We start from the raw sequence: 25,303 nt of genomic DNA, 5'->3' as shown, positions 1-25,303 counted from the left end.
TCCAACTCAGAGTCTTCTGCTGACGTGTCTTCAGTAAAGTGCAGACATGACTTCTCCAGACTCTGAGATGGCTGCTTTTGGGGAGGCAGCTGCTTACCTCCGAAAGTCAGAAAAGGAGAGAATCGAGGCCCAGAACAAGCCTTTTGATGCCAAGACATCTGTCTTTGTGGTGCATCCTAAGGAATCCTTTGTGAAAGGGACAATCCAGAGCAGGGAATCAGGGAAGGTCACTGTCAAGACTGAAGGTGGAGAGGTGAGGAAAATGCAAGGCTTGAGAACATAATTGGATTCCCACTCTGGGCTCTTAGCTGACATATATCAGTCTCTCTTCCTTGGCAGACCCTGACCGTGAAGGATGATCAGGTCTTCCCCATGAACCCTCCCAAGTATGATAAAGTCGAGGACATGGCCATGATGACCCACCTCCATGAACCCGCTGTGCTGTACAACCTCAAAGAGCGTTATGCAGCCTGGATGATCTACGTAAGTAGCAGCAGCAGTCTTCCTCTGGGGAGCTAGGAGGAACTGCTCTGCCAGGCTAAGTGGAAGCCAACGTGCTGTCTCCCTTCCTCGCAGACCTACTCGGGTCTCTTCTGCGTCACTGTCAACCCCTACAAGTGGCTGCCGGTGTACAACCCGGAGGTGGTGTTGGCCTACCGAGGCAAGAAGCGCCAGGAGGCCCCTCCACACATCTTCTCCATCTCTGACAATGCCTATCAGTTCATGTTAAATGGTGAGTTGCTTGATATCCCTTCAAATGATATTGCAGCATGCAATTCAGGAAAAATCTTCCTTTTCTTTGCAGATTATCTTTGAATATATGGAGTCATGTTTACATAATTTATGTCATCTGAGTATACTAGAATGCCCATCTTTAAATGAGATAAATAGCACAGAAAGCACACTGGGAATGCTGCAGAGAGAAGTCTAGAAATTAGGTTTTGTAACTGTGGAGTAAAAAGTCTGATGGAAAGCAGAATTAGCAGTGCTACAGAAGTGTTGGTGCTCTATCTTAACAAAAAGCATGGAATCAAACATTACTAACATAATATCCATATCAGAAAGTAAGAAAGAATCACTGTAAATTGAAGTTCCAAATCCAAATAAGTGCACTATCAGTGCTTTTTTACCATCTTAGAACTGCAAATGATAAGAGGTTGTCAGATGAAGGAGGGAGAGCCTAAAAGGCAGAACATGCAATGGAAAATGGAAGATTAGCAGAACGGTTAGCTAAGAAATGGCTGTTACTTCTCAAGAGTTAAATCTCAAGAGGAAGATCTCAGACTTACGATGAAGAATGATACAGAAATTTTGGCTCAGTGCTCATTAGGGCAGAAGAAAACAAAATGAACTTTAGTAATTACTGGGGGGGGGGGGAGGAAGAGAGATTAAAAAGAGCAATAGTTCCATGATATCATATTCAGTTAAAAAGTGTAACATTGACATCTTGAATAATGCAGCCAGTTCTAGTTTTCTTATGTTAAAAAAAGGAGATAGTGGACCTGGATATGTTCACCGACAGACAAAACAATATTCATAGGCATGAAATAAATTCAGTATGAATAACAATTAAGTAGATAAAGACACTTTGATGACAGAGAACAGAATACTGAGGGGATATATGACAGAAATTTGTAAAATCAAGAGTTGTATAGAAATCAAGGGTTGTATAGAAAGCAGAATCAGAATTAATTCTTTCCTTCTGTCTAACATTTGAACAGCTAGGAAGCATCAAAGCAATTGTCAGTTGAAACATTTTTTAAAAAAGCATAGGGAATGACAAATTGCATACAAGACACTTGAGTCCTGGATATTCTATATTAAGAAAATCATATGTCCTAGAGGTCTATTTCAATGACTAAAGTAAGGAGATGAATTCATGCAAAGTCTGCCCAAACCATTGCGTACAATGATACTATGCCTGGCTCAAAAAATCCTTGAACTCAGGAGGGACTATGGTCTGATCTCAGAAGGCTCTTGAGTCCCCAAAAAATGCCAATTCATTTTACATTGTTTTAGTCACTTTAATCATACTGACATTACAAAGTAATATTTGGTTTTGGTTCTTTCTTATACACAGAAATATTGATCTTGATTTAAGGAGAATCATATTTTTAAAAACCTAATATATTTTATCTTACATCCATATCCAAACAAGAATTTATATTTTTATTGGGGGAACTTAAAAAAATCTTGAAAGGGGTTAAGTGACATGTTTCCAGGGCATTTTAAGTGGGAATTGGCTATCTAGTCTGCTTGCACTTTAACAAAGCTTCAGTTCACAGTTTATCTCATAGATTTTTATTTCTCTGCAATTGAGGAGCACTAAGAAAACTCTTTCTGTCTTTTCACAGATCGTGAGAACCAGTCGATCCTGATCACGTATGTACACTCCCTGCTCGGGTCCCCGCTGGGCTGCCCCGTGCCAGGGGACCTCCAGCCTGACCACACGCTCTCTGCTTCTGTCTTTGGTTTGACAGCGGAGAATCTGGTGCAGGGAAGACTGTGAACACAAAGCGTGTCATCCAGTACTTTGCAACAATTGCAGCGAGTGGGGAGAAGAAGAAGGAGGACCAGTCAGGCAAAACGCAGGTAAATTAGTAGATACTGTCTTGAATCAAAGCTTTCCTCTGTTCCTGACATGATTTTTGCAAATGAAAGCCAGCAATAATTATCATCCTGCAGGGAACGCTTGAGGATCAAATCATCAGCGCCAACCCACTGCTAGAGGCCTTTGGAAATGCCAAGACTGTGAGGAATGACAACTCCTCACGCTTTGTAAGTTGTTGCTTTGGACAAAATTTCTCCCTCTCATTACAAGATAAGTGATGGCCCTGGCAGTATTCCACATAAAGGAGATGTCAAAGGAACCCATCCAGGCTGAAATGCTGCTGCTTCTCCTTAACAGGGCAAATTCATCAGAATCCACTTTGGAGCTACAGGCAAAGTGGCTTCTGCTGACATTGAAACTTGTAAGAGACTCTCCTGGCCTGATCCCATTCCTTCCTAAAGACCCACCTCTGTGTGCCTTCCTGTGCCTAACTCTTTCTACCTTCCTTTCCAGATCTGCTGGAGAAGTCCAGAGTCACTTTCCAGCTCAAGGCAGAAAGAAGCTACCACATATTTTATCAAATCACGTCCAACAAGAAGCCGGAGCTAATTGGTAGGAGGGATCATTATGTCTTTTTGAGGATGATCACTGAGCAACAGTTCCCTCTATTACCTGGTTGGCAAAACTAAGCCTGTGCCTTGCCTCTTCCTGCTTTCAGACATGCTCCTCATTACCACCAACCCTTATGATTTCCACTTTGTGAGTCAAGGTGAGGTCACTGTTCCCAGTATCGATGACCAGGAGGAGCTCATGGCTACAGATGTAAGTAACACAGGAAAAAGGTACCTACTGTCCATGTCTTGAAGGTGACATAGGTGACCTACTAAGGACACGTATTTGAATTCATTGTTTCAACTGCAGAGTGCCATTGACATCCTGGGCTTCACTGCCGATGAAAAGACTGCCATCTACAAGCTGACAGGGGCTGTCATGCACTACGGGAACCTGAAATTCAAGCAGAAACAACGAGAGGAGCAGGCAGAGCCGGATGGCACAGAAGGTTCTTAGCAACTGACCTTTTAATAAAGAAATCAGTTTTGGGAAATACATTTTTTTAGACATGACAAATGCTATAGCTTAATAAAGTGAAAACTAAATAATGTTTCTTTTAGTGTCCATGAAGCTGTGAAGCTGATTCTCTGATCCCTGGCCTATCTTACTGAATGATACCCCTGCAGTTAGCTTTTTGTTTGGCTAGTTCCATGTATTTTTCCATTTAGCATGCAGAGGGTTTTGACAAACTCTTTTGAAGAGGAAGCTTCCCTATTTTCATACATAGACTCTAGAATATTTTCTGGCAAGCACATACTTCTGCTATTGGCAGTGCAGACCATGGCCTATTTAAATATAAGAGCTTTCTTAGATCTTGACTAAGATGCCTAGTTTTAATCTTCATGTATTTTTAAAGTGAAAGTTATTAAAAGCATTGCTTCAGTTTATAAATTTAGTTAAAATACTCAAGGAAAGTTTTCTTACTGATAACTACTTGCAAAAAAAATACCAATATTGGCTTTCACAGGTTTCCTGTATTCAATATACTTGTTGTGATACTAGATTCAAAGATTTGCAGTCAAGAATTTTGAATAGTGGTGTCATTTCTGAGACAGCCATCGATCAATTTCCAGTCCTTGTCCAATGACCAATTTTTTCTTTGTCTCTCTTGTCTTCCAGTTGCTGACAAGGCTGCCTATCTAATGGGTCTGAACTCAGCTGACATGCTCAAAGCCATGTGTTCTCCTCGAGTCAAAGTTGGGAATGAATTTGTGACCAAAGGTCAAACTGTGGAACAGGTAAAATAATTGGTTACTATGAATACATACTTATAGCTCAGAATTTCTCTTCAGACAGTTAAAATTCCTTAAAATTTCTCTGTGCAGTAACTTTTCTGTATTTCCCCTTTGCTTTAGGTGCACAATGCTGTAGGTGCTCTGGCAAAAGCTGTCTATGAGAGGATGTTCTTGTGGATGGTTGTTCGTATCAACCAACAGCTGGATACCAAGCAACCCAGACAGTACTTCATTGGTGTCCTGGACATTGCCGGCTTTGAAATCTTCGATGTAAGGAACAAGGATTTCACAACAGCTTCATAGAAGGGACAATGGATGTTAAGAAAATACTAAGACTTCTTTCATGAAGAGTCAGATTGTTTGTAAAAAATACAGTCATCAAGAGATCTCACTATTGAAGAGATTGGCCAATTCAACAGTTAGATCTTAACAGGAAGCTAATGCCATAGCATGCAAGAATATTAAGCTTAGTTAAAAGAAAAAAGGAAGAAATCTGTGACAAAGTTATATGGGCCAAAGATGTGGAAAACATTGAAAGAGATTAGAAATGATCATACTGTTGGTGGAAATTATTGGAAGAGGTTAGGAAATGCTCATGCTGTTGTTGAAAGGACCCCGAAAGCTTCCATACCAGTGCATGGAAATATCTAGAACCACTCTCTTAAGAACAGAAAAATATTTGAGTAGCAAATTGAGGCAGACTTCATGATGAGGGTTTTGGGAGAGCCAGAGTCTAGTAATAAATTTGTTCTAATAAGAGAAATTGTGCTGAAGTTATTTACTAAATTTTCTTTAGAATTAAGGGATTCCAAAGGGATAAGCGATAATTATCATAATTAAAGAATCCATATTATATGGAATAATAACAAACAAAAAAATCACTACATTACAACGAATTAGAGGTCTTCTCTCTCTTCAGAATGCAAGTACAGTCCCATGGAAGTATTTCTGGGAGAACAGACAGGGAAGGGGCCTTGTATTTGTCTGAAGAGACACGTGATGGATCAAAACTACACAGGGAAAAGCCTTGTGGTGATAGCTGAACCTTGAAAACATTGCATCTTTTTTACATTTGGCAGTTCAATAGCTTTGAGCAGCTGTGTATCAACTTCACCAATGAGAAACTGCAACAGTTCTTCAACCACCACATGTTCGTGCTGGAGCAGGAGGAGTACAAGAAGGAAGGAATTGAATGGACATTCATTGACTTTGGGATGGACCTGGCTGCCTGCATTGAGCTGATTGAGAAGGTATCCTTACTGTTCAGGTGCATTAATGTTGGAATTGTCTAGTTATTGAGGGATACATAAAGAATTTGTTTATGTCTGGATTAAAATGATAAATTTCAGCTATTACAGTGCTCTCTGTTTCCATAATTTGTAATGTTGCCAGCAATGGTTAAAAGTGGTTCCACAAGTAAAGGTGAAACACCAAGGATGAAAAATGGTGAACCTCAGTTAATTTTCTGTGACACGTTGTCCAGAAAAGAACAGAAACAACTTTATCTTCTGATTTATTTCACAGCTTTCTGTCCTAACACTAGGATCTTTCCAACCAAGGAATCTCTTTCTCCCTCTTGTATGTTGTAATGTCTTACAGCCCATGGGCATCTTCTCCATCCTGGAAGAGGAGTGCATGTTCCCCAAGGCAACTGACACCTCTTTCAAGAACAAGCTCTATGACCAGCATCTGGGCAAGTCCAGCAACTTCCAGAAGCCCAAGCCTGTCAAAGGGAAGGCTGAGGCCCACTTCTCCGTGATACACTATGCTGGCATAGTGGACTACAACATCACTGGCTGGCTGGAGAAGAACAAGGACCCCCTGAATGAAACTGTCATTGGGTTGTACCAGAAATCATCTGTGAAGACACTGGCCTTACTCTTTGCCAACTATGGTGGAGCAGATGCAGGTCAGCTCTGTGAAAATTGTATTTTGAGTGTGGGACAATGTTGACACAGAATTAAAGCAGTAAACACTAAACATTTAAAGTTGTTTTGTGTTCTGTAGTCTCCAATATGCAATATCCATATTGTAATACTTTTTTTCTTTTCTTCCATTTGCAGAGGCTGGTGGCAAAAAGGGAGGGAAGAAGAAGGGTTCTTCTTTCCAGACTGTGTCAGCTCTTTTCCGGGTACGTACTGGTTTCCTCATTTTGTCTCTTTTTACTTGAAGAAAGGGAATTTAAAATGTGAAAAATGATGTTATAATTCTTGAAGTCCTATAGCAAGAGGATGAAGAAGATTATGTACCATAGGTAAATTTTCTTTCCCTTTAAATGATGGACTAGTTTCTTCTATTTTCAACATGGAATGATATTCTTTCAATATACCAAAAAGAAAACTCTTTCAAACAGTTGAGGATTTATCATTCACATCTTTTTTCATGCACCTCTGTTTTTTAAGCTAAATATGACATTGAAATAGGTCAATTTCTTTCAGCTATTGCACCGAGTTCAGAGTGTTTTACCAAATAGAGATTTTGGACTTCTGAATATTTTCAATATTCCTACAATGCACGATTAATAAGTAATGGAGTAGCTCTGAAGAACACAGAGGCTGGCTTTAAGGTTATCACATATAAATGCCTAACCAGTATATTGGTTCAGGAGGGCAAGCATGGGGAATTGTTTGTGACTTTCAAAGCAATGAGTCTCAGGGCATCAAATGAGTTATATCCCAGGTTTTGTATAAGATAAATTCTGATGACACAGTAACCAAATTATATTTCCTTTTAATAGTAATGGACAACAGTGAAAGATGGATGAAGGCATAAGTTTTTGTACTTTAATATGGAAATTTTGCAATCTAATTTAAATCTGACAGACTATTAATTCCTTTCCATGGATGAAATACATGCAGATGCAGGGATGCAGATCTTTCATCTGTTGATCTAAACTTGACCTTGTAAACTCACAGGAGAATTTAAACAAGCTGATGACAAATCTACGCAGCACTCACCCCCATTTTGTACGATGCATCATCCCAAATGAAACAAAAACACCTGGTAAGGAGATGCAATAGGAGGAAAACTCAAGGCACAAAAGCTCTTCTCCTGAGTATCAGACAATAGGGTAGTCACTAATGGTGGTATCTGTTAGGTGCCATGGAGCATGAGCTGGTGCTGCATCAGCTGCGATGCAATGGTGTGCTGGAAGGGATCAGAATTTGCAGGAAAGGATTCCCCAGCAGAGTCCTGTACGCTGACTTCAAACAAAGGTAAGAGTGCTCCATCTTTCTCCCCATTCAGAACAAACTATATAGCCTGAGTACCCTGAGAAACTTGAAACGTTATATTTCAAAAAGGACCTACGTAGTAACATAGACATGTTTTATTGTGAGTTGTTGATTGATTTTATGTTGATGATCAGGACTCCCTTGGACTCTGAGGTAACAGTATGAAATCTTCACTGACACTATCTTGAAAGAATGGACTGTCTCTAATACATGACATTACTCGGTCAGACAGTCAGCTGTTGCTGAGAAACTTGTGGCGTTCAGTTGCACTGGTGGTTCCAGTAATGTAGATTTCTTCATGTTCTGCTTTCTCCTACAGATACAGAGTTCTTAATATAAGTGCTATTCCAGAAGGTCAGTTCATGGACAGCAAGAAGGCTTCAGAGAAGCTTCTTGCATCCATTGATGTGGACCACACCCAGTACAGATTTGGTCACACCAAGGTAGGAACAAGTCCTGTGTTCAAACACTGTGTGCCTCTGTTATGCACTGAGGCTCATGTGCTACAATGTTCTGTTTCTTAAGGTGTTCTTCAAAGCTGGGCTGGTAGGTCTTCTGGAGGAGATGAGAGATGAGAAACTAGCAGAGATTATGACCAGGACACAAGCCAGGTGCAGGGGCTTCCTGATGAGAGTGGAGTATCAGAGAATGGTGGAGAGGAGGTAGGCATTTCTCACCCATGGATAATGTTCGCATGGGTCTTGGCTAATGGAGTCTAAATTCATTCAACACAAAGTATGCAATAGCCATGTGCTTTTTATTTCAGGGATGCCATTTTCTGTATCCAGTATAATGTTCGTGCATTCATGAATGTCAAGCACTGGCCCTGGATGAAGCTGTTCTTTAAGATCAAGCCCTTGCTGAAGAGTGCAGAATCTGAGAAGGAGATGGCCAACATGAAACAAGAGTTTGAGAAAATCAAGGAAGAGCTTGCGAAGTCTGAGGCAAAGAGGAAAGAGCTGGAGGAGAAAATGGTGACCTTACTGCAGGAGAAAAATGACCTGCAGCTCCAAGTCCAGGCAGTGAGTATCACCATTCATTTGTCCCTGGGAAAAGAAGATTACACAGTCAGAACGCTTCTTACCCTAAGCAGAGACTTGCAGGAAGCTGACTACCGTGCAGTAGAAAACAGTCTAAATCACACACTCTAAGGCACTCTGAGTAAACAGACACTGGCAGGGGCATGGTGAGGCTCATGGCAGCCCCACATGAGACTCGGCATTCCTGCTGTCTGAGGAAAGAGCCATGTAACATGTAATCCACAGCAGAGAGCTCTGAACTGGAAGGGAAGTATCTCCATCTACTCACCTTTCAAAGCAGTGTATCTGTCTAACAGAGTAAAGGCAAACCTGAGAAAGACCCACTTTTCCTACGTCCAGCAATACTAGGCGGCCTTGATTACTTTCAGAAACATGGATAGTTTCCATTCAAACTCAGTTAGGAAAAGGCAGTTTCTTCACACCAAACAAAACACCGCTTGCTCCACTAAATTATTCTCACAAAGCCTTTACTCCCCAAATATTATGAGGTTCACGATGAGTGAATTAAACAGAAAAAGCTACCCTCTCTGTGAGGCATTTTTAGAGACACAAAAAATCTGGCATCAATGTTGATTCCAGATGACAAGCTTTCCTGGTAGACACCGGGCAAGATCTTCCAGTTGCTGGAGTGGAAGGCCAGGTTCAGCACCCATTATAATACACACCTACTCAGTGATACAACAGACAGAGCAGAGAAACTTCAAAACATTACAACTCCTAAAAATTTGTGTCTCCTCACCAGGAGGCAGATAGCTTGGCTGATGCTGAGGAAAGATGTGACCAGCTCATCAAAACCAAAATCCAGCTGGAAGCCAAAATTAAGGAGGTGACTGAAAGGGCTGAAGATGAGGAGGAAATCAATGCCGAGCTGACAGCCAAGAAGAGAAAACTGGAGGATGAATGTTCAGAGCTGAAGAAAGATATTGATGACCTCGAGTTAACGCTGGCCAAAGTGGAGAAGGAAAAGCATGCCACTGAAAACAAGGTACACACACAGGGGGTCACATAAAGGGTGAAGGGACAGATGCCTCCCACATCAGCCTGGTATCCTCAGAACAAAGCTAGGTTTGGAACATATCAGGAGCCTCACAGCGGGGCAGTGAGGCAGCCCAAATGAAAAACAAGCTCCTGGCTAAGCACTGCAAAGTGAAAAGGTCGTTGCACTAAGCAGTCAAGTCTTCTACACAGACTTTTGGCACTTTCTTACAATCAACAGGTGAAAAACCTCATAGAAGAGATGGCAGCCCTGGACGAGACCATTGCCAAGCTGACAAAAGAGAAGAAAGCCCTCCAAGAGGCCCATCAGCAGACACTGGATGACCTGCAGGTAGAAGAGGACAAAGTCAATACGCTGACCAAAGCTAAAATCAAGCTGGAGCAGCAAGTGGATGACGTAAGCACATGTGCAGCTCAATGAAAAAGAAAAACTTGTAGAGGAAAGCATAGCCAGCAGAGCACTGATGGTCTTGTTTATTTTAGCTGGAAGGGTCCCTGGAGCAAGAGAAGAAACTGCGCATGGACCTTGAGAGAGCTAAGAGGAAACTCGAGGGAGACCTGAAGCTGGCCCATGACAGCATAATGGATTTGGAAAACGATAAGCAGCAGCTGGATGAGAAGCTGAAGAAGTAAGTGGGGCTGTGGGGCACCTGGGTGCTGGGCTGGTGCACCTGTCTGTTTGCTTTGAGCTCTGACATGGTTTGCTTTGCTCAAAGGAAAGACTTTGAAATCAGCCAGATCCAGAGCAAAATTGAGGATGAGCAAGCCCTGGGCATGCAATTACAGAAGAAGATCAAGGAGCTGCAGGCAAGTCTTTGTTCCTTCCCCTCTCTCACCCAGTCTCAGGTCAGGTAGGAGGAGGGCATGGGTGTGAAGGGTCTCCTAATGTTCCCCAGGCTCGTATTGAGGAACTGGAGGAGGAAATTGAGGCAGAGCGAACCTCTCGGGCAAAAGCCGAGAAGCATCGGGCTGACCTCTCGAGGGAGCTAGAGGAGATCAGTGAGCGCCTGGAAGAAGCAGGAGGGGCTACCACAGCTCAGATTGAGATGAACAAGAAGCGTGAGGCAGAATTTCAGAAGATGCGCCGTGACCTCGAAGAGGCCACGCTGCAGCACGAAGCCACAGCTGCCGCCCTGCGGAAGAAGCACGCGGACAGCACAGCTGAGCTTGGGGAGCAGATTGACAACCTGCAGCGAGTGAAGCAGAAGCTGGAGAAGGAGAAGAGTGAGCTGAAGATGGAGATTGATGACTTGGCCAGTAACATGGAGTCTGTCTCCAAAGCCAAGGTATAGAGTTGCAGTAGGACATGCTCACAGGGCCAAGGTATGGCACATAGGCTATGCCTACCGGCCACATTCTCATAAAAAAAAAATTCCTGCTGTGAGAATAAGGCAGAGTGCAGGTGTTCATCTCCTTTCCTTCCTTGTGTTTGCTATCTAGGCAAATCTGGAGAAGATGTGCCGCACTCTGGAGGATCAGCTGAGTGAGCTTAAAACTAAGGAGGAGCAGAATCAGCGCATGATCAATGACCTCAATACTCAAAGAGCTCGTCTGCAGACAGAATCAGGTGAGACATCCTCTTTCCTGAGGGGTAATAGGAGGATCTGCATGCCTTGAGCATACGAGAGGGTGCAAAGTGACAACTGGTATAACCTCTCCAGGCCACTTCTGACTACGCGGGTTTACAGGCAGAAACTGTCATATTGTTAGTAGTCTAGTTACCTTTTTTTACTTTACCCTTCCCAGGGGAATATTCACGCCAGGTGGAGGAAAAAGATGCTCTGATTTCTCAGCTGTCTAGGGGCAAGCAAGGATTTACCCAACAGATTGAGGAACTCAAGAGACATCTAGAGGAAGAAATAAAGGTCTGGAAGTACCCTACTGTCCACAACCTACATCATCCCTAAAAGCGTTCGGAGAATCCTGTCTGATCCAAGATTGGTTCAACAATCTTTCCCCAACCACATGTAGTACTGGAGGGAACACCAGTAATGCACATATCCCCACTCATAAGCTAGAGAGGGAAGGAAGCGTAATGATTGTCATGCTAGAGGAAGTCATCCACAAGGCTGTCAGGAGATGCTGACGATACTCTCTGAGACAGGATTCAGACACATACTTCGAAACATTGACAGGAACAGCAGATTTACTGTCCCCAGTAACTGTCACTAACACATCCTGATCCTCCAGAATACATTGATGAAGGCTTCATCAGCTCCCAGCTTTGCATTTGCCTAATTAGAGTTTTGTTCTAATTTTACTGTCAAGAGGCATCTCAAGACAAGTATCGAGGTTACCAATTCCAATGTCCCCACAGGCCAAGAACGCCCTGGCCCACGCCTTGCAGTCTGCTCGCCACGACTGTGACTTGCTCCGGGAACAATATGAGGAGGAGCAGGAAGCCAAGGGGGAGCTGCAGCGTGCCCTGTCCAAGGCCAACAGCGAAGTGGCCCAGTGGAGAACCAAATACGAGACGGATGCTATTCAGCGCACGGAGGAGCTGGAGGAGGCCAAGTACGTGAGGAATGTGGGATGTCGAGTGGCTGGAGAAGACTGAGACTGTCAAGGGGAACTGGAGTCTCTGAGAGTGGGTTAGGACAAGGGTAGTACAAAGGCAGGGTTATATTGTCTTTGTGGTAGAGGGGAGAGAGGGAGGGAGGGGAAAAGCATGCTGTGGAAAAAGTGCAGATTGGAAGGACAAAGGTAGCCTTTAGGGCTAGAAAGGCTAAGACAGGCCAAATACTCAGTATTTGGTAGGACACAGAAGTGATAGACCATTTAGGCTGCATGCAATCTTGGAACAGAAAAAACACTGTGAAAAACGCCAGGCTCAAAGCCCCCAAAGTGGCCAGCTGCCATCTCATGAACAGTGCAAAATTGGCTCCCCTCTTAACTCTAACCCAGAGCTGTGCTTATCTCCTCCCAGGAAGAAGCTGGCACAGCGCCTGCAGGATGCAGAGGAACATGTCGAAGGTGTGAATGCCAAATGTGCCTCCCTGGAAAAGACAAAGCAGAGGCTGCAGAATGAAGTGGAGGACCTAATGATTGAAGTTGAGCGATCAAATGCTGCCTGCGCAGCTCTGGATAAGAAGCAGAGGAACTTTGACAAGGTCTTTTGGTCTCCGGGCCTGGGGTTCCTGGGCAGAGCATCCCCTCCTGATTGCCACATCCACACTGAGGTCCTGTTTCTCTTCAGATCCTGGCAGAATGGAAGCAGAAGTACGAGGAAACGCAGGCTGAGCTGGAAGCCTCCCAGAAGGAGTCTCGGTCTCTCAGCACAGAGCTGTTTAAGATGAAGAATGCCTATGAGGAGTCCTTGGACCACCTGGAAACGCTGAAGCGTGAGAACAAGAACTTGCAGCGTAAGTCCCTGGCCCTCTGCTCCTGGCTGAGCTTTCTTGCTATCCAGCACTACCACCTTTCCGTATGGGTCTGCGCCTGCAGGTTGGCAAAGCTGCCTGTCACCTTGGTGTGGCAGGGCCCTGTGCATTCTGCTCTGTGCCTGACCATGCTGTTGCTCTTTGCTCCCACAGAGGAGATTTCCGACCTCACGGAGCAGATTGCCGAGGGAGGAAAGGCGATTCATGAGCTGGAGAAAGTCAAGAAGCAGATTGAGCAGGAGAAATATGAACTCCAAGCCTCCCTGGAGGAAGCTGAGGTATACACAGTGTTAATAAATGGTGTCCAGACTGAAAGTATGGGAGTATTTATCTGCAGAAATGTCAGGAAAGCAAGCCTAGATTTTGTGAAGTACTGTATAAGAGATTACGTAGAAAGGAAGCAGTAGTTTAAGTCACTGTTCCTGCTGACTTGTCCAGGCTTCCCTGGAACATGAAGAGGGGAAGATCCTGCGCCTCCAGCTTGAGCTCAACCAGGTGAAGTCTGAGATTGACAGGAAGATAGCAGAGAAAGATGAGGAGATCGACCAGATGAAGAGAAACCACCTTCGAGTCGTGGAGTCCTTACAGAGCAGCCTGGATGCTGAGATCAGGAGCAGGAATGAAGCCCTGCGTCTGAAGAAGAAGATGGAGGGGGACCTGAATGAAATGGAGATCCAGCTGAGCCATGCCAACCGCGTGGCTGCAGAGGCACAAAAGAACCTGAGAAACACACAGGCAGTGCTCAAGGTCTGTTCAGCAAAGCTACAGAAAGAGAAGAGCCTTCGCTGACATTTTTGGCACCCAAGCACACACTGCCACCTTGCAAATTCTCTTGCCTCTTTTACAGGATACCCAGATACACTTGGACGATGCTCTCAGGACACAGGAGGACCTGAAGGAGCAGGTGGCCATGGTGGAGCGCAGAGCAAACCTGTTGCAGGCTGAAATTGAGGAACTACGGGCAGCCCTGGAGCAGACGGAGCGGTCAAGGAAAGTGGCTGAGCAGGAGCTTCTGGATGCCACTGAACGTGTGCAGCTTCTCCATACCCAGGTAAGAGTGTGTTGCAGAAGAAGTTGTGCTGACAGTTAATAAACACAGAGGTCTGCTACATACCGGAGGATAAGGAGCACTAGAATGGCCTCGCTACTGCTGTCCACAAGGACAGGCATGCTCAGCACCCATGACCTGAGCCTACCACTGACATTTTGTAAACAATCTTTTTAAAAAGAATTCCAGATCTTGATTTGCAAGCCTGAAGAGTAAAGACTTGGCTCAGGCTGTAGGTTTGGTATTGCAGGCCTCAGGATGCAAGTCTTGCAATCTCTCTTTGTGCAGAACACCAGCTTGATCAACACCAAGAAGAAGCTGGAAACAGACATTGCCCAAATTCAGGGTGAAATGGAGGACACGATCCAGGAGGCCCGCAATGCTGAAGAGAAGGCCAAGAAGGCCATCACAGATGTGAGTCGGGGGCTCCTTTCACTGCTTAAGATGTGTGCCTTCCCCCCAGAACATCTCGAGCCTGAAAATGGCTTTGACCTTTTGCTCTCATCAGGCGGCCATGATGGCAGAAGAGCTGAAGAAGGAGCAGGACACCAGCGCCCACCTGGAGAGGATGAAGAAGAACCTGGACCAGACGGTGAAGGACCTGCAGCACCGTCTGGATGAAGCCGAGCAGTTGGCCCTGAAGGGAGGCAAGAAGCAAATCCAGAAGCTGGAGGCCAGAGTGCGTAGGGCTTTTCTTTGTGCATGAGTGAGCACGTCACGTAAGTAGCCAGCAGGGAAGCTCCAAAGATGGGGTGCTCATTGCAGGTGCGGGAGCTGGAAGGGGAGGTTGATGCTGAGCAGAAGCGCAGCGCTGAAGCCGTGAAGGGTGTGCGCAAGTACGAGAGGAGGGTGAAGGAGCTGACCTACCAGGTAGGGCAGGAGGCCGCCTTGGGCTGACACACCCTCTTGCAGGATCTAAAAATTTTTGCTCTTGATTGCCAAAGGGAATTGCTAACTCACATTGTGTGGAAATCATTTACTCTCTTTCCTGCTTGCCAACTGCTTTAGTCTGAGGAAGACCGTAAGAATATTCTCAGGCTGCAGGATCTGGTGGACAAGCTGCAAATGAAGGTGAAATCCTACAAGAGACAAGCTGAGGAGGCTGTAAGTATTGCTCGAAGAATGGGCAAGAGCCACCTTCCATTGGGGCAGCACGCTCATTGAGATGAGTATGAATAGCAGGAAAGGGGCATGAAAGAATCTCCCAAGACACAACAGTCTTGGCCACATCATTTTCTATGGTGTCATGAGACCTTGCTGAGTTCTGGGTACCCTGCAGCAGTCAGTGATGAACTGAGGGAAATTCTGCAGCCTGTTTTATACAGGACGTCAGACTAAACAAACCCAGGGGCTACATCCACTGACTGAAGTTAACTGAGTTCATGAATCTCTGCTAGTAATCAACAGCAGAAGGCTTCAGGGTCTTTCTCAACCCAATAAGTCGCACTGATAGCTGGGCATCAAGTAGTGGGAGAATAAGTATACAAATGACAAATCCAAGTGACAAAGTTGCTCCTCAAGAGTGACATAGTACTGGCAAAGCTTGTCACAGTGGGGTCCTGAATAAGGGAGGATGAGGAGGTCTGTGGGAGGCTTACGTGTAATCAGCGGTGGGAGTGGGGTGGAAGAGCCACAGCCCTGCAAGGCCAAGGTGCAGGAGGAGTGACACCCCTGCCCTGGGCTCCTCACCACCGACTCCCTCTCCCCGCACAGGAGGAGCTGTCCAATGCCAATATCTCCAAGTTCCGCAAGATCCAGCATGAGCTGGAAGAAGCTGAGGAGCGGGCTGACATTGCAGAGTCGCAGGTCAACAAGCTCCGAGCGAAGAGTCGGGAGTTTCATGGCAAGAAGATAGAAGAGGAAGAGTGAGGATGTCATGAGGCAGCAAAGTGACCTGAGGGCTGCACAAAATGTGAACCTCTCAGTCGCTTTCTTCTGTAATGTGTCTTTGTAATTGTGCCTAGAGAATAAACACCATAGAGTCCCTTGCATACAGAACATGAGTAGCTGCTTCTCAGTCTCTCTGTTTTGCTATTTTTGTCTCCCTATTTAGCTATGGGATCCCACTTAACTTTGGCTATTGTTGAATATGTAGCTCGGATCCATTAGCTGTCTGATGTGTAGCATATGCTTTTATTTCACACAATCAGTTAAAAGTATAAGTAATAATGTATTTTTCTTCCTAGGGAAAGGGCATGGAAGAGAACCAATTTACAACAGACAGAGCACTGTTTAGGTGCTTGACTGATACCCCAGAGTTATTGTATTTTTCTCCCCCCAGTCTGGCTACTACTCTCTTCACCTACACGTCTTGGCTCCAGAATTTCATAGTGCTGCTGGGCACTTCATAGGGCCACATCATAACAATATTTTTTTGGAGGGCAGGAAGAGAATGGAGAGTATTGGCAAATAATTTTTCCTTCATTTAGACCCTGATCTGAACAGCAGAGGCACACTGGGCATGTACAGCCGTGAACTCTCATGTGCTCTATCAGCCATCTCATGTGGTTTATTCTTATGTATTATGTGTTGCCTCTGGGTGAAAGAGATATGGACAGTGTCATGGAATGTTAAAAGAAAAACATACGCAGAGATATCTTCCTATGCTGGTATTTTTGGCAGCACTAGCAGCTCTGTGCTCTGAGGTAACTTCTGTGCCTTATTTTCTGGAAGACCAGACAACCTGGAAGATCTTCTCAGAAACCAAAAAGACTGAAGGAGCTCCAGGTGAGAGATGAATGCTAACTGAATCAGATACAAGTCGGAAAAAAATGCTGACTGAAGAGCAGATGGTAATGAAGGGAAAACAAGAAGCACATTATGAAGTGGAGGCCAGAGTATGTGTTGTTGTTGAATACTTTTGACAGTGTACCTCTTTTCAGCTCTGCCATGCATGTGCTGGTGTTTGAATCAGGAGCTAGCTCCTGCACTGAGCACTGGGCCTAGAAGGGCACAACAGATCGGAGTGGAGATGGCATGGCAGGCTGAGGCAACAGTGACTCTGATCTGCTGAACTGAGAGTTGCCTTAAATAACCCTTCCTTTACAGGTTCAGAATCCTTTAAAAAATGCAAACTTGCACAACAACATCCAGGGTGACAACACTGATTCTCTGCTCGCTCTCATCAGGAAGAAAGGTGTGCTTCCATCCAGCATCTATCTACATTACTTTTAGGTGCACTGCTTGACTTTTGCTCATTTAACAGAGAAAAGGGGCACTTGTGCAAAAAAAAAAAAAAAGACCCCAGGCCTAACAAGATCTTGCAATGTCCAAGAAAGCCAACAGAAAATGAAAATGTGCAGGCAAGCATCTGCAGGAGCTCTGGGCTTTGTGGTGTCTTGTATTTGGACAGAGAACACATTTCCCTGTTGACAGCCTCCATCTCAAGTGCATTTTGAGGGTAGAAAACAATGCTGCCAGTCAGAACACACCCACCAAATCAGGCACCCCAAGGGAACACAGGGACAGAGTTGTTGAATCTCACTGCTTTTACACAGGAGATGTTTGGCTTGTGACAGTAACAACACTACTGGAATCTCCCAGGTTAAGACACTTATGGGGTCATTTACCAGAGAAGAGGGAGGGAGGCTTTTGGGTAGCTCTACTGAATTTACATGCCTGTGCTCTGCACAGTTGGTTCTTTGGATGTCCACCCACTACTTTAGAGGTCCTAAAGGACAAGATCTTGTGTATTTGGGCTGCAGCCATAATTGCAATTGCCACAGGGCTGTATGCCCCAGCAGAGAGCAGTGCACGGGAAGTCTAGGAAGTGATCATCTACTCAGCTGTCAGCAGTCCCCAGCTGTAGCCTACAGTGCTTAAGCCTGAGACAGGTGGTCCCTGAAATCTTCTGAACTTTACTCACCACAGTGTTATGAAGGAAGGCTTGCTAGTGGAGCTCCTGGGAAGTGGAGGTCCCTGTGAAGCCCTGTGATTTGACAGTGGTCAATGTGTACTGTCTGATCATGGGCTTGGCTTCCAAAGGGACACTCGCACTGCTGAGAAATTGCAACTGACAGCTCCATAGCTGCATGCTACAACAGCATTATCCAAAGGGCTTCACCTTATCTGGGTCCCAGGTCCAGCATCACCAACAACCAGAGCTCATCAGGCAGTATGGCCTGCTGAATGGCTCTACCATGGCAGCAGTGTCTCTGTGCTGAACTTTGTCTGTTCAAGCCTATCTCCAAGACTACTGCTACTCTTGGATGGCTCTAGAATTCCCACCCACAACCACATCTACAGGGCTCTCTGAAACTTCAGGTGATGCTGGGTAAAGTCTAGATGATACACAGCATTTCCTGAGTATCCCTGTTGTATGTAATGGTAGGGCTACTCCATATAAGCATAAACTTCTGAGACTTTGAAATGCTGCTTTACAGACCCTGCACTGTCCTCTGCCACATGATGGCTCTGCCATGGAAGATAAGAGCATGTGTTATCAGAATGATGCCAGAGCCGACATAGCCTAGCAATGCATGCCTGTGTGAAGCAGATTAGGTAAGCTTTTTGTCTGCTGCTGGATGCAGAGTTTCCCTTTGCAACATAGTAGGCACTTTCTTTGATAATGTAGTGAAGAAGTTGGTGCAAACCACACTGCAGCAAAGGTACTGCATTCGTAGAAGGACTAATACATGACATATCAGGTCCTTTACTGGGTCTCTTCTCTCTAGTGTAACAGGCAGTAGCTTTGTTGGAGTGTGTCTTGGAAGCTGTCAGTTCCTATTCTGTCCTTGATAAGAAATGGAGACACATGCTATCAATCAGGACTTTCCACCAGCACAAGTAAGCTGATGTGCCTTGCCTTGCCTTTTGTGCTCTCCCAGGGCATGTATTTCTCCTGGTTCACCAGTCTTCATACCTGAGCACAAAGTAACCAGCTCAGGAGGTAATCATAAGTTACCTTGGAGTGCGAAGCAGCCAAGAAAGAGCCTTGTTTATTCCTTCAAACTGTGTAAGTCCTTACCCAGCTTGCCAAAAATTCTGCCCATGGGCCTGACATAAGGCCATCATATGTACCATGGGAAAAAAGTCCCAGAATGCTGACACTGAGAAACACTGCTGTGCAGACCTACTGGGTGAAAGTTGAGCATAGGGTGCTTTGCTAATGAAGTGTACTTCCCTAGGAAAGCTCCTGCACCTTGACCATGTCTCCTTCTAGGGATAATCTTCCTGTAATAACCCATAATGGTATTCAACACATGGACTACTGAATCTTCCTCATGCTACATTGCAATGTGTTGTAATTGCCATCTTAGGGCACAGTGCAGTTGCCCACATCTAAAATTAGAAGATGCTGCTCTTCTCTCAGAATGATTCATGCAGGCACATTTCCTTTTCTGCCTCAAACATTGAGAATCATCAGCAGGCCTGGGTGTGCTCTCCCTCATCATGCACAAAGAAGAATGTGAAGTTAGCTGAATGACACTTTGTGAACCCAGAACCCTGGGTTCTCACCATCCTCTCCTGGGACATGGCCTCCCCACCAGGAACAGAGCAGCTGCCTCAGAGGAAGCCTTCTGCACGGTGAAGTGTACAGGAGTCACTCTCAAGATCTACCTTTATGCTGGCTCAGAAGACACAAGGAATCACAGTATTTGCTCCCATGAAGTGGATGTGAAAATGGCACTGTGAACCCGAGCAAAGCCCACCTAGACCTTCGCTGTTCACACACAGAAGCAGAGCAAGGCTACAGTGGGACGATGACATTGTACCCTTCACCTCCCTCCAGTCTGGGAACTTGGAAGCTCATCAGCTCCGTGTTCTTGGGAATGCAGCTCATTGGGAAAACCCAGTGTTCCTAGTTATTATTATGGAATAAAATCAATCTCTGCTGTGCTCTAACTTTACAGATCTGAAGAAACTTCTAAGGAGCAGTGAGCATGCTGCTCACTCAAAATACTAACACTTATCAACCACCAGCCAAAGTACTGACAGGTACAAGTATGGAGAACAGCTGCCCAGCAAAGTCTGCTAGGGAATGCTGAACTTCACTGACTGGCGGTAAGGCAGGAAACACAAGGACATCAGGCCTTCTGCTGTTGAACTGCCATGTCACTCACTGCCAGTTTGCACAGCTTAATGATGATTACAGTCACATGATACTATGATTACAGTCACTGAAAATAACACAGGGCCCAGGAACCAGTAGAGGAAAGGGCAACCAGGCAATTTCAGAAGACACTACCAGGATGAAAAATAAAATGGGAGAAAATGAAATTAACAAATTGGAGAAAAACATCCAACAGCTGTTCTCACAATGAAATGCCCTGAAATTACTTCTAGACTCATCAGCACCTTTGGCGCACTTACATGACAGATTCTGAGGATGTCTTATCAACTGTAACTATGTACTTGCTTAAACTTACACTATAAATCCCAAGGCGTGTTACTTATGATGCTACTGTCATCAAATTCTGATCTGTCCCATGTACTGACGCTCTGCTGAGGAATCTGTGACAGGCCATTAAGCATAGCAAATAATAAGCATCTAAGTAAAACACCACTGAATGAGACACTGAAGGTTACTTTTTGTTGACTTGGGATTTGCTGCCATACATGTTGAAGAGGAGCCATTTTCCCTGACACTATTTTTGGAGTCAGGCTGCTGTCATTTGCTAAGTGCTGATGCAAAGTGGGGGAATCATCTCTCCATAAAAACCCATAAAGGATGATCTCTCAGAGAAAGTTTTAGATGGATGCAGTTGGTATGCTCCCCATATGGACTGCAGAGGACCATGAATCCATGACAATCTGAACAAGAAATAGCAAACTGTCTCTCCCAAGCACAAAAGCAACATTCCAGTAATAGCAGAGGCAAGAGGACCAGAAACAGAATCTTGAAATCCCTTTCACTGACAATTTTGTCAGAAGCGCAGTTCAGCTTCTCTATTCTACAGGAACCAGTGAATCCCTCTGATGAAGGAAATCCAGGAACGTTACCAGCTCCATGAGCAGAGTTGAGCTCCCTGTCACACCTCCCAATGGAGTAAAGGAAACACCTAGCAAGTGAGCCTTGATCTTAGGGTCTCATGACAATGCTCCTACACCAGCTGCAGAAGAAGCAGGACACACCTTGCTCACCATGCAAGCAGCACAGTGCCAACCTCAACACAGTACTGCTAGGGAAACAGTCCAGCACACAGGAAGGCTTTGGAATTGGAGCCTAAAGAGATAAAGTCCAAGCTTAGGTAACATCTGAGGCCAAGAGCAGCGTGAGGTCACGGCATGGCTCTGCTCTGAGACCCTACGAGTCACCCTGCAAGATGCTGGCTAACTGGAGGCACTTCTTAGAGAACTGAAGAGACTGAACTGGAAGGGAGGCAATATACACCTGTGCTGCCTGTCAATGCAGGGACCAAGTGAAGTGGCCATTGCAGCTCGAGCTGGAGAGGCTATGAGATACATTTCCCCAAATCTACTTGCTTAGAGCTCAAACAATGTCCCCATCTCTCAGGTTAAACTCAGACCTTGCCAAGTACAAGCCTCATGGAGAGAAAGGTGTGTCCCCAGCAGCCTTTAGTGGGGTGAGCAGGGAATCTCCTCAGGACAGGGGATGCAAGCACTGCTAGAGCACCCTGACACTATGGCTGCTGGCTATCTGGTGGCATGTTGTCATCATTGCTTCATTTCTGACGCATTTCCTTCCCTGTTCTTACCCATGAGGCCTGTTCCCCTCCTCACCTGCCCTGTAGCAGGAGCCATCCGGTTGCTTTGATGGGTGATGGAAAGGGCACTTGGAAGGTCGCCTTCTCAGCTAGGACCCACTGCCCAGCAGCGACTGCTTCCAGAGACGTTAGCTGAGAACATAAGAGGTGTCTGAGTAACTGTGCAACTCAGGCACTCGTTCAAGTGCAGCCTGACTTCAAATGACAGGCCTGTCCTACCAGCCACTGTGTTTCCCTTTTCAGTTAGACAATCTGGTCCTTCTCCACTGAGATGCTCAGTCTTTTTCAGGCTGCAGGAAGCCACGTAAGAATGTCACCACTGGAAAAGAGAAGACACGACCAATAGAAAAACCTGTTAATCAAACTCCCTAAAGCAAAGATGCATTCACTTCCCTTTTCCCTGCTGTGAGGTCAGGAAAGACCTGCAGAAATTGGTCCCTGAGAGGAGAAGCAGCACGAGGAGATGGTAAAGGCCATCCAGGTCTTTTCATGGCTATCCTGAGACAGGATGTATCTTAACCAGATAACCCACAAACACCTGCATGGAGTAGACATGGTATGCTAGGCGTGGAGAAAGCACTCCTCATATTTAATTCTGCAAGAGTCAATGCCCATCAGCAGAATAAACAGGCTTCTTAATGAGGAAAGTGTGTCCGTACCATATGCAGGCTCCAGCTCTCAGCTATGTCTCAGCAGAAGGGCAGGGAAGAGGAGTTTTCCTCCAAAGGATTAGGGTGCCAGCATTTCTGTTCAGCTTGGGCTAGCATTCCTGGGAGTTCTCCTTTTACACAGAGGACTGCTGTCTGAAGAAACACTGCTGAAGTGGAGGCTGGGCATTCCTTGTCAGACTGCCCATCGGGTCTGGTGACATCGCTCTCAGTATGCCTAACAAATAATTGCAGCATAACTGACAACACCATTTGAAAGCTGCACTTCTTACAGTGGATGTTTTCAAACATCCTTTGTCTCTGCTCATGCTGGAAATGCTTTTGCTTCGCCTCTACACACCTTGAGTTCAGTGCTGAACAAATGCAATCCCTACCCGTTACTGAATTGAAGCTTACGGTGTCTTTATTTTTTCACCTAAGAAGTGCCATACAACGTCACCCATGAGAGACACCATCCCGTTAGCCCTGTGAGTAGGAAATCTGATCTGTGATAGAAAATAAAAAATCTGGAAGGAAGGAAGGAACAAAGGAAGGAAGGAAGGAATTGTGGATGCTTTGATGACACACTGACATCTCACCTCTGCTGTAGCTGCCACTTCAGCAACCAGCATTCTCTGTCAAGTCCGCCTTGCTACACATTAGCCTGACGCTAGATCTCACATGTCACACGACCCACTGGTGACTCACAGGGCGCACTGATCCCTACAGGCACGCTCTGCTAATCCAGACGGCATGGCTGGTAATAACACCAACATGCTGCAAATCCCACAGGGACTGCTTTTCCAAAGTCATCTTTGCTTGCTTTCAATAATCCTCCAGCCTATTACCTGATTAATAGCAGTCACCTTTCAAGGTAAGTTTTGCTCCACCACACCAAACACAGCCCACACACCTGTAACTGCTTTATGTTAACTTCCATGGCGTCTACCTGGGGACTAAGGTATCAGTGAAGAGCTATTAATAGACAGAGGTCGACTTCCATGCTGAGCACAGAAATTCCAAATAGAGCTCCATTGCAGCTGCAGTTTCTTCTTCAAGCGGTAGCCAGCGCATGCATTCATGCTGTGGATTTATATCTGCTGCTAGCATTTGACCAGAGAAGCGTTCTGTCAAAGGACGACCTCCTCAAACACCTTCCAGCTACATGCAGGTTTAGGTGGGACAGTGCGTTGTGTGCTACAGTTCTTCTGCACTCTGAGCAGTCAGGCAGCCTTCCACGTCTTCCTTTCTGGAAGCTGCTGCCTCAGTTTTCTGGGTTCTCCTTTACAGACCTCCTAGTCTTCTTCTCGCCTACCAATGGTCTTCTCTTGGAATATTTTTCCTTCTAAATCTGAATGGACGTCGGCTCATTGCCTCTCCTTGACTCTTCCCACAGTTAGTTAGGGTCACATTACTTATACAGGAATTCTGGAATTATTTTCATCCTTGGAATTATTCTCATTGTTTAAATAGAGTAATAAGGAGGACCCTGAGAACTACCAACTAGTCAGCCCCATGTCAGTGACTGATAAGATCATGGAACAGACCTTCCTGGAAGTTATGTTGAAGTCTATGGAACACAGGGAGGTGATTAGAGACAGCCAACATGGCTTCACCAAGAGCAAATTGTGCCTGACCAATCTAGTGGCCTTCTATGATGGAGTGACTGCATCAGCGTACAAGGGAAGAGAAGCTGATGTCATCTACCCAGACTTCTGTAAGGCCTTTGATACGGTCCCCCACAACATTCTTGCCACTAGATTGGAGAGTTATGGTTTTGACGGAGGGACTGTTAGATGGGTAAGGAATTGGCTGGATGGCCACATCAAAAGAGTTACAGTCAAAGGCTCAGTGTCCAAATGGAAACCAGTGGTGTCGCTCAAGGGTTCATACCAGAATCAATACTATTTAATATCTTCATTAATGACGTATACAGTAGGATGGAGTGCACCCTCAACAAGGTTGCAGGTGACACCAAGCTGAGTGGTGCAGCTGATACACCAGTGGGAAGGGCTGCCATCCAGAAGGACCTTGATGGGCTTGAAGAGTGGGCCCATGTGAACCTGATGAACTTCAACAAGGCCAAGCGCAAGGTCCTGCACCTGGGTCAGGGCAGTCCCCACTATCAGTATGTACTGGGGGATGACTGGATTGAGAGCAACCCTGCAGAGAGAGGTGATTCTCCCCTTTTACTCTGCTCTCATGAGACCCCGCCTGGAGTCCTGTATCCAGCTCTGGGGCCCCCCATGCGAGGAAGACATGGACCTGCTTGAGCAGGTGCGGAGGAGGGCCATGAAAATGGTCCAAGGACTGGAGCACCTCTCCTATGAGGAAAGGCTGAGAGAGTTGGGCCTGCTCAGCCTGGAGATGAGAAGGCTCTGAGGAGACCGTATCGCATCCTTTCAATATTTAAAGGAGGCTTATAAGAAAGATGGAGAAGGACTTTTTAGCAAGGCCTGTAGCGACAGGACAAGGGGCAAAGTTTTTAAACTGAAGAAGGTAGATTCTGGCTGGATTTAAGGGAGACATTTTTTAAGATGAGGCTGGTGAGACGCAGGAACAGATTGGCCCCAGAATTTGGGAATGCCCCATCATTGGAAGTGTTCAAGCTCAGGTCGGATGGGGCTTTGAGCAACCTGATCCAGTCAAAGATATCCCCGCCCACGGCAGGGGGTGTTGCACTAGATGATCTTTTTAAGGTGCCTTCCAACCCAAACCATTCTGTGATTCTATCCTCTACCTTCTGCATGTCCATGGGAGTCACAAATGCCCAGAGAGGCAAGACTTCAGGTGCACACCTGCGCTCACCACTTCCCACTGGTTGTCTCTGGGCTCCTCCTGGGCAGGGCACAGGGTGTTTCCATCAGCCTCCCCATGCCCTGCGCAGGGAGCCC

The 25,303-nt window shown here is 45.6% G+C and overlaps 1 protein-coding gene and 1 long non-coding RNA gene across 3 annotated transcripts in view; one reads left to right on the top strand and one right to left on the bottom strand.

Moving 5' to 3' along the window:
* LOC142038901 (uncharacterized) overlaps positions 1-25,303 on the bottom strand; it is a 92,230-nt gene that overhangs the window by 8,519 nt on the left and 58,408 nt on the right. The gene's annotated exons all lie outside the window — the stretch shown is intronic.
* On the top strand, positions 32-15,983 carry LOC142038894 (myosin heavy chain, skeletal muscle, adult-like). The gene is made up of 38 exons (XM_075044822.1): positions 32-253; positions 340-483; positions 577-733; positions 2,355-2,382; positions 2,481-2,592; positions 2,686-2,778; positions 2,909-2,972; positions 3,065-3,163; positions 3,270-3,373; positions 3,473-3,611; positions 4,283-4,401; positions 4,519-4,668; positions 5,478-5,648; positions 5,998-6,307; positions 6,462-6,529; positions 7,314-7,401; positions 7,496-7,613; positions 7,951-8,074; positions 8,157-8,293; positions 8,398-8,653; positions 9,414-9,656; positions 9,888-10,064; positions 10,151-10,296; positions 10,384-10,474; positions 10,564-10,953; positions 11,108-11,234; positions 11,414-11,532; positions 11,985-12,181; positions 12,594-12,777; positions 12,864-13,029; positions 13,201-13,325; positions 13,486-13,794; positions 13,895-14,098; positions 14,384-14,509; positions 14,604-14,774; positions 14,861-14,965; positions 15,104-15,199; positions 15,809-15,983. Exons 1-38 carry the CDS (start codon positions 47-49, stop codon positions 15,962-15,964), a joined length of 5,820 nt encoding a protein of 1,939 aa, XP_074900923.1. The 5' UTR covers positions 32-46; the 3' UTR covers positions 15,965-15,983.

This window comes from Buteo buteo, chromosome 13 (assembly GCF_964188355.1).
Source record: "Buteo buteo chromosome 13, bButBut1.hap1.1, whole genome shotgun sequence".
Classification (NCBI taxonomy): domain Eukaryota; kingdom Metazoa; phylum Chordata; class Aves; order Accipitriformes; family Accipitridae; genus Buteo; species Buteo buteo.
This window is presented reverse-complemented; position numbering and strand designations above follow the sequence as displayed.